The 12778-nt window shown below is 37.6% G+C and overlaps 1 protein-coding gene across 1 annotated transcript in view; it reads left to right on the top strand.

Moving 5' to 3' along the window:
• Window positions 1-12778, top strand: part of OSBPL10 (oxysterol binding protein like 10) — a 113620-nt gene that overhangs the window by 63529 nt on the left and 37313 nt on the right. Inside the window, exons 5-6 of the mRNA XM_086850557.1 lie at window positions 839-1049; window positions 9566-9720. Of these exons, the coding sequence (XP_086706683.1) occupies window positions 839-1049; window positions 9566-9720 (366 nt within the window). The remainder of the gene's footprint in view (window positions 1-838; window positions 1050-9565; window positions 9721-12778) is intronic.

Consider the following 12778-nt stretch of genomic DNA (forward strand, 5'->3'; position numbering starts at 1 on the left):
AAAGCTCTGGAAACCTCAAGTGGTAGACCTGTAAGTTTTTGCACTAAGTTTTTTGCAAGGTAAGTGTAAGAGGCTTGTCATGCACATAGATGATTTTCTATGGGCTGTAAAAACGGAGAGAGAAATTTTGAACATCTCCTTTTTATTTTGGCTTTAGGATTTTGAAAGCTTGCCGATTTGCTTAAAGAGCAGCCTGCTTAAATAGTGTTTTTACCTGCTATACAAGCACTCCTTTTGTATTCATCTGGATGGTCCAAATCTAGAAAGAGGTTAACTTTCTGCCTGACAGCTGGTATTCGTATTGAATATGAAATAAGTACTCTAAGTTGCTTCTTATGCTAATGTCTGTAAACTTAAAAATTACTGCATTTTGTGAAAATATGTCCTTAATGAAGTTTGAGAAGGGAATAATGCCTGTTCTTAAACGGTGATGAGATACTTTATGTAGGAAAGGAGGAGGGACAGTGTAACTTCTTTGGGCGTCTCAGATCACATACAAAGGCAAGAAAATCTAAGCCTAAATTAATAATGGAGAAGGAAGTAGAATTTTCATACTTTTCCTTACAAAGACTTTCAGAAAGTATGAGTCACTAATAAACCTACTGTGAACCTACTATTTTAAGAGACTGTTTTCTCTAACATAGTCTTGACATTTTTACAGGCCTTTGGTAGTCTCAAGCCCTTCGTTTTTGTAGGTGAGTATATGGTATGTTTGGATCAGAACATTAACATCCATTTGTGGTAGTTCTTCACATTTAGTCACTATTTCAATCCATAAGAATTTAACAGCTACCTGGTGATGTTTCCTATGACAGCAGATGTTTTTGGACCTTTACAGATCATAAGCCAAGCTGAAGGACAACAGAAGAATCTTGTACAAGCCATTGAAGCTCTCCCAAATTCTGGACCCCTTACTGCCTTGGATCAGGACTTGCTACTTTTAAAAGCTACCTCTGCTGCCACCCTGAGCTGCCTTGGAGAATGCCTGAGTCTACTACAGCAAAGCATGCATCAAGTGGGCCAACAGCATAACAGGACGCTGTCATCAGGTGAGCACAAGCTCCTTTGGGTATTGTTTCATATGCCTTGGGGTATTTTATTATGATACGAAGCAGGCAAAATTAACCATTCTCAGAGAGGCAAGTTGGGATGAGCAGCTTGTGAGCTTTTGCAGCCTCAAGCACTGTAGTTCTTTGCCTAAAAAAGGGTGCAAAATGTATTGAAATCAGAAGAGAGGAGGATAAGAGATGGTTCTGACTCTTCTCAGAAAAATCCAGTTCTGAAGACAGCAATACCAAAAAATGGCACATGGAGAAGAGGTATATATAAACCTCCATTTTTGAGGTATTATGTATATATACATAGTTAATGGCAGTGCTGAACTAGCTTGGTGGTTTTGGTTTGCTCCCCCTCCTTTTTTTTGTTTAATAGATTTCAATCTCAATACAGATTTGTTTGATAAAAATAATGCTATGCAGTTCTATGGTGAAAGTAATTTTTATCCAGTTTTCTGCATGTAAGGATGCTGCTGAGGTGGATTTATTTGGATCTGTGGTTTTCTTTGAGACTGGAAAGAGTTCTCCATGCTTCTAAAAAAAAAAAAATCTGTGGCAAATTTTATGAGCCTAAAATGCCAGTGTGATTCTCCACAGAGGTCTGCAGGCATGAGCCTCTCAGTCCCCATGTGCCTTGGTCTTGTCAGTTCACCCAGTTTTGTATCTGTCCATAATATTGGAAGATGGACCCTGAGCTTTCTGGAAGAGTGGTTAGCGTTTTCTCATGCATAGACTGCACTGCCAAGTCTTACGAACAGCAGCAAGTGTTGGTGTAAGAGAAGCAGCAGCAGCAGAGCTCTGGATAGGGAGTGGCTTTTTGTGTTTTCTTCGTGTGCTTTCACAACAGTCCTCCCCCAGCTGCCCTCACTTGCAGTAGGTTCACTACGGGTCAGGATATGTCCTCAGGCTGCTGAGAGGTGGCACAGTGGGACAGCCTCTGAAACATTCCCATAGTGAGGAGAGTAGAAATGTTGAGAGGGTTACTTGGGAAGCAGGAAAATGATGTGAAAGTAGTTCTTGGAAAAAACACTTTTAAACCTTTTGACACTTGTCCTATGGTACGTGCTGACTTTCCCATATCCAGATTCTGCTTGGTTTCATAAAGGAACTTGATTTAAAAATAATTGCTACTTTCTTGTTGAAAATGAAACCCCTCCCTTTACTTCTCTAAGTAGTAATGATAAAGTGCATTGAATTAAATTATTTGAGATAACTTTATTTCAGAAAAGAATGGTTTGAAATAGAGATGAAAAGCATCTTTCAAAGAAAAGTTACTTTCTAGTTTCAAGGTCTCTGAAGGTTGTTTTTCATCTTGATGTGTTCTAAGTGAACTGTCAAGAGATGGATGACTTGAGGTATACTTGTCCTTGAATCTGTGTCCACGTAAGATTCTGTTAAATCAGTGTCTTTGTTTTGACTTGATGATGGTTTTTGAGGATCTTTGGTCAAGAAGAGAAAAAAGCAAGCAAAATATTAGTAATTGCTTAAAGGGAATCCCCCCCCCACTTTTTTTTAAAAAAAGAAAAAAAGGGAAGCCATGACTATGAAATAGTGAGTTATAAAATCTAATAAATATTTTTGTTTGTTCTTCCTAAGACTGTAAACTTGCATGTGAATCCTTTCAGGAATCCAAATTCTGTAGCACTGGTTCACACCACCATCTTTGGTGTAACTGTGACAACTTGAATGCAAGCAGTTAATTATTCAGTGTGTGCGTGGGCTTATTCTTTGGTATGGAAGTAAAAAAAAAAAAAAAAAAAAAAAAAGAACTAAGAAGGGAACTAAAAGCTGCTGAAATATTTAGTCTCTTCTCCCTGACTGAAATGATTTTTTTCCCTAGGCCTTATTATGCAACACAGTTGCCTGAAAGAACCTGGCCTACAAGTCTTGATTACTGATTTTCTTACACACTTAATCTTTGCCAGGCATACTTTGATAGACTTAACGTTTCTGCTGAGTCGGTAGAGTTTCAGAGTCATCAAAGCTGCATAAGCTCATACCTATTCAGACTAAAGCCTTTAAGTAATCCCCTAGCAAACTCTAATTCCGAGAGATGATCTAGTTCATTTTGATTGTGTCCTCCAGGTGAATTCTTTTAATTTTATACCCAGCAGGTACAATAGAAGATGACCTTTACTGTCACTGTCAGGTGAAAATTACTCTTTTTAGTTTAGAAAGCATGTGCTCCTGTGATAGGGATTCTCAAACACCTTTCTTGTGAGATGTCACAGCCCTGTGCAATTTACTGCTGAATGCTTCCATCCCAGTGCTGTTGTATTACCTCTTGTGTGGTGTACAGGTGCTAGTAGGCATTGTGGGGCAGAATGCATAGATAAACACAAGATAGGAATTTGATAATTTGTTTCTTTGCTTCTAGCCTACAGTTTGTGAAAGCAATCCAGTCCAGCCAGGCAAGAATCTTCTTGTGCTGAATGTGAGAAATACTCAATTGCTTAGCTTGGGTGACTTGAGTTTGCTTTCCTTCAGCATCCAAAGCTCTTACAGTTATGCCATAAAGAGAGAGAACTGCCTTAAAAGTAGATATATATCTACTTAAACTGCTTTCTCTATACCTTTCCTGCTGTCTTTGGAGCCTGCATACCCGATTCTGTAAGTTTTGCCGACTTCCCTGGGCGCTGGAGGCCTTGCAGTCTTACTGCCTCTAAAGCAAGGACTTAAAGGTGGCTGTGAGTTTCTGATCTAGTATGTATGGAAAGCTCTCATCAAGTTTATAATTAATTAGTAGCTATTTTAAACAGATTTACTGATATTTGTTGTTTTAAACAGAAAAAAAAAAAGGTGTCTTCTTTATTTTGATGTAAAAATTTTTGTTGCTTTGTTTTGCAGTAATTAGAATAGAAAGAAAGCAGCTTGGCATTCACTTTAGTGGAATCTTGTCCAGAATCTACAATTATGTGGGTCATGACTTAAAATATTTTTATGGCATCCTTTCTAATGGAATAGTTTAAGGATGATGTGATTTTTCCATTTTATGTTTCTCACGAATTGTCAGTCTTAGACCTCAAGCCTACAAGCAGACATGAAAATTAAAATGAAGTCTTCAATCTTGTCTTGAGGGCTAGTCAATAAATTTTTTATTTCCACTCTGAAGCTTCATGGAAGGGTCTTTGTGATTGTCTTTTTTGGAAGTACATCAACAAGAACAGTCAGTGAAGCAAAAATCCTGTCTGTGTTTCTACTTTTGAGTAAAAATAATGTCAAATAATGTCAAAAGTAATTTCTAGCTGTCATTATTAAAGGTATGTGCATTGATCACTGGCTAAATTTTTGTAATTTTTTTTCTTTTATTGAAAATATGCTGGAGAAGGGTATTACTAGCTGAAAGTGTAGGTTACATATAGTGTGAGTACAGGATGAGGGATTGCATCTCTACAAGCTTCTTTGGGCTGGGAATTTTGTTTTTTTTTTTTTTTTGTAGCATGGAGGAAAATGTCAAGGCCTTTCTTTTTGGCTGGGAATGTTACCACTTAGGTGTCAGAAGGTACATCTAAAGTGCCTTCTGACAAGCATGAATTTATCTAGCATGCAGACAAGGAGTGGACACCTTTGGAAATAAAAATGTGGAGAAGAAACTTTTGTCTTAATTTCTAACTTCAGAAGTTCTAGTGTTATTTTTTCCAGCTCTGTATACAGCCTTTGGCAGAAGAGTATCTTCAGAGCCTGTTGACTGCAACTGTTAACATTCTTCCCTCCCAGACTGGGAACAGAGCAAACTTGAGTGTTTGTTTTAATGTAGCTCTGCGTATGTTGTGTTTTAGGTCTGTTCTATTTTTTTTCATTTTAGTGTTTTGGCAGACAGAATCCTCTCTTGTAGTAGCAGCCTGCACAGATCACAATCCGTTCTTTTAATCTGCATTTCAGGTTAGCCATTCCTTTACTGAATAAAGCATCTTCCCAATAGGAGTTCCCTCCTATATTTTTCTGTCTCTCCCTTGCCCGCTTTTCCAAACTGTAGAACATTTTGTTTTCCTTAAGATTTTTAGAAACAAAAACCAAACTCGTCCTTACTATGGATTTTTTGAAGTTCACTTTAGTGTGCAAGTGCTGCTGATTTTGGCTCCCATGGAAACAAATGGATCGGAGATGATTCTGAGCTGGGGATGGGGTATACTTGAGCTTTTTATTCTCTATTGCCTCCTTTTTTGGAGAAAACAAATGGACAGGAAAGACAAAAACCTAGATGCTTTCAATTTGTTGACAAATGGCAGCTAGGCATTCTCTTGCAGCTGGGATGACAAGAGAGAAAAACGGGCAGGTAAGTCAGTCCTTGTTTGGGCTTAAATGCGTGTGGGCAGGGAAGAGTGAGGGAAGAAGACAGAGGAGCACATACTCTTTGTTACTGGTATACTTTACTAAAGTTGGCTTGGTCAGTCAGTTCTCCCTTAATTGCACCATCACCAGTCTTGCTTCTGTCAAGAATAACCAGAACAATTTGCTGTTGTATCTAAAGGCTAATACATTATTCCTTACACGTTCTTCTTTCATTGGAAGATGACATTGTTTTCTACTCCCCACACAACATTAGCAAATACAATCTCATGTGAAAAGCAGAGATGCAGCTGCCATTTGCTGTTGCTGGTTCAGTGTGCTGTAGGGATTAAACAAACTGTCACATCCATCACTGGTAGGGGAAGGAATCCAGATCTAATATTGGTTTCTCCTCAAGGCCTACCACTGCACTGTTAGGGCATAGTTTTTAGAGTACATTTTTAAAATACGTTATCAAAGTGTTATCAACAGATGTTTACGATTGTGCCAGGGAAAAAAAGTAAGTTGTTTTGTTGTTTTTTTTTGTAGTCTCCCAGGCAAGACAAGAGGATTTAAAATTAGAAAGGCTTTTGTTACGGAATTGAGATAGGTATTAAGCATATTTCATGCATCAATTATCATGCAAAAGTGAGTTTGAAGATACATCAAGTACCCAGAAAATCAAAACCAACAAAAGCAAATTATCAACATTGCTTAACTGAAATAATCTCCTGTAAACCTTCTCTTTGGAGAGAACTCCCCCCACTCCTGCAGTGTGCACCTGTAGAAGGGAAAGATGTTTCTCCTGAGGGCGTTTGTGTGGGATACAGCCTATTGTGCTCTCTAAAATAGATGTTTGTGAGCTGTAGCATTGCTATATGGAAAGGACAAATAGGTTGTGTCTGGATGCTGTACCTTGCTTAGGTACAAGTGTTCTTATGTGCCTTGCTGTACTTGTCTGCTGCGTGTTCATCACAGTGGAAGCTGGTGTTGAGGGAAAGAGGGAAAGAAGCTAATTTTTGGGTATGTTCTATAAGTACTCTTGTTTTGTATATACATATGCTCTGAACTTTCAGTTAAGTCAGACTTGGCTTTTCACTCTAGAAGTACAGAACCAATGCTGTGCAGGTAGAAGAGATCTGGCTTATTTTACTAGTTGTGTATTTGGTACATCCTTTCTAATTTTTGCATAGTTGACTGCAGAAACAGATGTTTTGTTTTAATTAGTGTAGTGCTTTGCATAGTCTTAAAGCAAGTAGTAAAGTAGTTATGTAGTTGTCAATACTTTTGTATAATTTGTGAATGCCTTTCTGGAGAATTCCTTTAGAGTCCTGATATATATCAAAATAGATTAGAATTTACCTTTCTGTCAGCTGTCTTTGGCTGTGACTGAGAACAGAGAAAAAAAATTTGGCTTAAAAAAACCCCAAACCAATGACAGCAGTTTCTTCCTATTCTTATCCAACTCAGAAGGTCAACTTTCTCATATTGTATTTAATTTATCTATATATGTAAATTTTTTTAAAGTCTGTATAAGAATAGGGAATGAATTAGCGATAGAAATTTTCATGGCAAAGATGGCAACTCCTTAGAGTGGATCAAATGACATACATATGTCAGCTCAGTCTGTGGAGAGTAAATTCCAGTAAAACAGCTGGATTAGATATGCCACAGACAACAGCGATACCTGTACTGTTTTGTGATAAGAGTATTTTGTACTAGTGCAGATAAGAACATTTTGGGTGTGCTGAAAAACTGGAAAAAAAAAAGCCTGAAAAACTGTCCCGAAAATTTTTGGGAAACTGATAATATGAGTAAAGTAGGAGCCACATTGTTACAGCCTTTCACTTTCTACACAGATACTGTATTCTAGTCTTACTTGATTTTAAGATAATTTCTGATGAGTTCTCTCATCAGAGATTGCTTTTGCCTGAAATGTGAGCTGCTGTATTAGATATATGGCAAGTCCCTTGGGATGGTGTGAGAATGCTGACATCTCAGAATGATACTTGCAGATTGAAGATCATAACCGGTTCCCTGATGGCACTTTGAAACTAGGTGGGAATTTTTTTCAACTTGTTCAGAGAGATACCCTTTATTTGTTTAGATTTTTGTGCTGTGTGGCTTAGTGTCTTTCCCTGCATTTTTCTCTTCTGCAAAGTAGTCGCATTCCAGATGCGCGGTTTAACAGAACAGTTTTTCTCATATGCAGAAGTGTTGAGGAAATGAATGTGCTTTAATATAATTTGGATCTTAACTCTTGGCATCCTGTTGGTGTTGGTTAAGTTATAATGTGTTTCTAAGATCTGTTTAAAATTTGATTAGGCTGACAAGATTTGTTGTTTTGTGAGGGTAGCATTGCCCTTGGTACAGGAGAGAAAACATGCTTGCCTAGTTCTAACAGTTTCTATGTCTCTTAGAGACTCTAAAATGTGCAGAGAAATACAAAGGTCTTTTTACAATGTGTTTGCACTGAAGAGAATATCTAGTATAGTGTTTTTAAAAATATGTTTGTGATGTTGAAGTAAATGTTCACACTTAAAAATTTCCCCTGAAGTGAGGTACTTCTTCAGTAGGAGCTTTTTATTGTGCTTATTTACATAAACTAGATTAAAAAATAATCAAAAATAACTGTTTACAGTGAAGCCCAAATAGATTGTGCAGAGAGAAAATGGATAGCCCAAGGAAATGATGGGATGACATATTTTTAAAGATTAGCATAAAGAGAAGTCAGTTCAATTTTTTTTTTAGTGCCTCTGTAATAGGAAAATAGCAGCAGTAATCCATTATTCAGTTTTTTTGATGGAGAGAAACAGAAAAATAGATCAAGATCTGTTATTGCAAAATACTGAAGAGTGAGAAATTTGACAGCAGAGCCACAGAAATGTTCTTCCTTTGGCAAGGGGAATTTTGTGTAATTGTATGAAATGCACATTTTAAAAAGGAAAAAAAAGCTGGATTTTTTTCCCCTCCTGTTATTTACTCAGATCTTTGAAAATAATTTTATTCTTAAGTATTTGCTTTTTGCTTTCCTTATGTTTTCTTCAGCAAAAGATGGCACCAAAAAAGCACCCTAAGCAAAGTAGATCTGAACTTCTGTTGTGTCTTCATAACTTGGTGCCATTTTAGATGAGAGGAATGCTCTGTAACTGTTTTGTCAGTTTGTGTCAATGGGATTTGTGGCCCATTTTTTAATAATGGAAATGTTAATGTAACACTATGCAGCATGGCCTCTCCAGATCTGACCATTTCCTTCACTCAAGAGGCAATCTCTGGTAACCCTGGTGATACAGAGAGGAGAAATTGCACGTTCTTTCATGTACTTTGTGTTGCTCTGCGTCGTCTTAAAAATTTGTCATTGATGAGAGGAGGTCCTCCCTGTGGCACTAATTGTATATTCATATATAAATTATAGTAATGACTGAAGAACTGTGATTTTCTTATCCATATCTCTACATTTTATAGCAGCGTGTAATTAACAGCTGAAATTTGAAGTCCTGTGCTGAGGGCTACTGATTTGACTGTTGAGACTATGTTTTAGAGCAGCTGGGGAGGAAGAACTGTGCATTTGCCTTAACTGATCATCCTTTCTGTCATGGAATCCTTAAATACAGACCCATCCAGGAAATCAAGTGCCCCCAGAAATAATGTTTTTTTTCTGATGCCAAGTTCTGTTTGATTCATATTTAATACGTTTCTTTCTAATGAGATCTCTTTTAAATTGGTCTTGGTACCAGTAAAGCATTTCAGTGCTTATCTAGAAAAAAACTTTTAACAGTGCAGACAGAAATAAAATGCAGCTGCTGGGCTTAAAGCTTTGATTCCAGGCAGAGGAAATGGAGGGTTTACTTGGATAGCTTGAGAACTACTATAACCATAACCATGAAAATTGTGGGTAGAGAATTCTTGCTTAATTTCCAAGGTATGCCAGATTATACATAAGGATTATACAGTCTGGTGGTAGGACTAACATTCACTGACTTAAAAAAAATCATAGATAAGTTGGCCTGTAAGGTGCTTACTTTGGTTATTTCGGGTGTTTCTTGCTTCCAAAGGCAGGGGTATCATTTGAGATACTGCATAAGCTAGTTCAGAAAGTACAAGATCGTTTTTTGCTAAAGTAAAGCTGCACATGGAAACAGAGAGGAGATACAACTCATTTAGATCAGCAGAATGGTGAGGTGAACGGGGGAAATCTGTAATCTTTCTCTTGTAAATTGATACCTGTTTTTCTGCTTCAGAAGGTATCCTGGGATGGCCTGGGCCCAAGTCACACTCCACAGAGCAGCTGAAAAACGGTGCCCTCAGCTCCTTATCATCTGCTAGTGCCAACATTACATGGGCAATAGTACCATCTGCAGCTCAGGATGCACAGACACTGCAGCCAAACACTGAGGTAAGCGTGTGTGGTCTCTGTAGGGCGTTGGTTAGACACAGACCATGTGTGATGGTGGATTTTTTCATTGATAAATTATTGTATTTTTGCCTTTATAGTGTACTCTTTGTTTGAAGTTACTTGTGAATATGCTAAGTTTCATGCAAAAGTGCACTCCAGAAACTTGAAACATAAGTTGATGATACTGTTCTGTGCTTTTACTTCTCTGAGCTACTTGGGTCAGCAAACTTTGGCAAGTGTACGGTTTTTTTCCTAATCTTAAGAGCAATCAAAAGATTGTCAGTACACATTTCTATCCTCTGATTCAAGTAAAAGTGATTTATTTATTTTTCATAGTGGTTTGAGATAGACAGGAGACACTGCTTGCTTGTTACTTGTTCTTCTATGTTGCTGTTTGTTCTTGGGCATCTCTTGAGTACAGCTGAGTGTTCTTTGAGTTGAAAAATGATGTTGTTTCCTGATCCCTTTTCCTGTTAAGTGATTGTGGGCAGAACTTGTTCACATCATCCTGCATCAACCAGCTGATTTGTGCTTTTGTGGCATTTACTTGGTAAAGGGCAGTTCTGAAGCATCCACTCTTTGAGGAGACTCACAGCTGCGTATCAGACATCTCACACACTGAAAATCTCTCATCATGACAAACGTCTCCAGCTTCTGCTGTCTGCTTCAGTAACCAGACCTGCCCACAAGGAAAACACTTCACTCTGAGACCCTAGAGATTATAGGGCACCTGGAGCACGTGAGACCTGCAGAACTGGACAGAGTTTTCAAAAGAGCTGAAGAAACTAGTGAATGCTCTGGGCAATTGGAATGGCGTAAATTAACTTACAACATGGCCTTTAACAAAATCTGTAATGGCTGGAGACATCAATAAAGCTGTTTTCCCAGTTCTTTCGTAGTATGTTGAATTGAATATAGTTCAAAAAAATTCATAGATAAACCAGGTTTTTTTAAACATGTTCCTTTGGTCCTCTGTCCTTGGAAAAAATTTTGAATTGTTACTCCTAGTGTCCATTTACCAAAATGTTTAAATTACCTGTGATTACTTTTTATTAGGAAGTTGTGTAATTTATTTTTTTGTATAATCCAAGTGTACTTTCTACAGTGTGTTTTAAGACAAGGCGCTATTTGAGATTATTGTTTTGGGAGTTACTACTTGACGAACCACTGAAATCTGTTTCTTTAGGTTTTTTTAATTTTGTTGGTATTCTTTTTTATTCTTGATCATCCACTAAAGCCAAATGGGATGTGGAAACATGAACTTTACAGCAAGAACATAAAGAGCAGCAGCTGATTTTACTCATATTAAGGTATCATTTTGCAGCTGAGTTGAGCCATTTATGACACGTTTTAAATGCCAATATTTTTTTATTAGTCCAATCCTTTCCTGTTCATTTGCTGATGAGAGACACTGAGTTGTGCGTGTGGCTTTGGATACTGCTTTGCTTGTGGCATTTACTTGGTGAAGGCAAATAAATCATAGTAAACTCATGATTTATTGAGAAGGGAGTGCCCTTGAAGGGGTGAATAGAACAAGGATGTGTAGCACTGTTTCGAGTAGAGACTCCTCAGTGCTTTCTGAACAGTCTTCCTGAAGTCAGCAGCCTGCGCTTGGAGGCCCTGAGGCATTAGCCATTAAAAATGAACAAAAAGAGGTGGGGGCAGAAAGAGACTAAGATTTTTAAGTTACAAAAAGGTCAGCTCAAGATAGTGTTTTTGGTAGAAATACTAAGTGGAAGTTTCTGGATTGGTGAAGAACAAGAAGGCTGGAATCAGGCATGCAATTTTTGTTATGTCGTAGTACAGTTTAATGAGCAGAAATTTGTTTTTGCCCCAAGGAAGTGGCTTAAACCAGGATTCATTCCCAGAAGTTCTTTACAAACCTGCATCTTCCCTAACACAGAGTCTGTGAGTGTGATGCTGATATTGATACTGCTGGCTCTGAGTTTGCAGTGTTTTTTAAATGTAGCTGATACACTTTTCAGTTTTGACCATTTTGATGAACTTTTTCCTGAGAAACTTAACAGTTACCCTGGTAAGAATGGTGTTTGAGCCAGGTAGTCACCCAGGAGATGATGTCTGACATGCTCAAAGTTATCAAAGAGGTTTGATTTGACACAGTTTAACAGTCCTGTGTGCAGGATGTAATAATATTTTAAAATATATTGTGGCCTTGTGTATGCAAGGCAAGAGCCTAGATCTGGCACTGAGTAGGCACTTTATTTTCAAAAATATAAAAGCACTGACTGTGCTAATTACTTATCATATATAATAACATATAAAAGCAAATGCAAATCATCACTTGTTTGTAGTCCAGATACTTTGCTGTTAGTAACATTGGTGACATTAGCAGAGAATGAGAAAATGCTTCTAGCTATCATTGACATTTTGTTGACACTGGATGTGCTGATTTTTTTATTTTTTATTTATCTGATAGCTTCTTTTAGAAGAAAAGAGGAATCCACAAGTGTCATTCCAATAAAGCTTATTTCTCTTAATGATTTTCTTTTTAAGAAAATTCAAATAGGCACTAGATAACCTTGGTTTCTTGAAGAAGCTGCTGGGGTATTAATGGGACTCAACTTTCTAAATATACCTGCCAGAAGAAATAAGCCTTGCTTTTACAGAAGTTATGGGATGAGAGTGTTAGTTCCTGTAACAGTGCTATCAAAATTAATTCCAATCTTTTCTTTGGCTGGTCTAGATTTTTATTTTAAAAAAATCTGTAATTTTGTGGTATAATTTCTATCAGTCAGAAGCTATACCCCAAAGGAATGGGAGAGAGCTTTTTGGCTAACTCTGTGTAATATAGTCCATGTACCAACCAAAAAAATTGTGAATTGAACTCTAGTCTGAAATAGAAAATGCCATTAGGTGGCTAACCTTGAGGAGCAGCAGTCCCAACTGTTTATTTATGGAGTGTTATTTATAAGGAAAAGATAATTTTAGGAATGTGGATCAGCAATGATTTTAAGAGGAGAACAGAGATGTTCTGTTGGGGCACAGGGGGTTGTGGGTGACTGCTGAGGAATCTTTCCCATACAGCTGCCTCTCTGCC

The sequence above is a fragment of the Cyanistes caeruleus genome, chromosome 1 (assembly GCF_971803275.1).
Source record: "Cyanistes caeruleus chromosome 1, bCyaCae1.hap1.1, whole genome shotgun sequence".
Taxonomy (NCBI): domain Eukaryota; kingdom Metazoa; phylum Chordata; class Aves; order Passeriformes; family Paridae; genus Cyanistes; species Cyanistes caeruleus.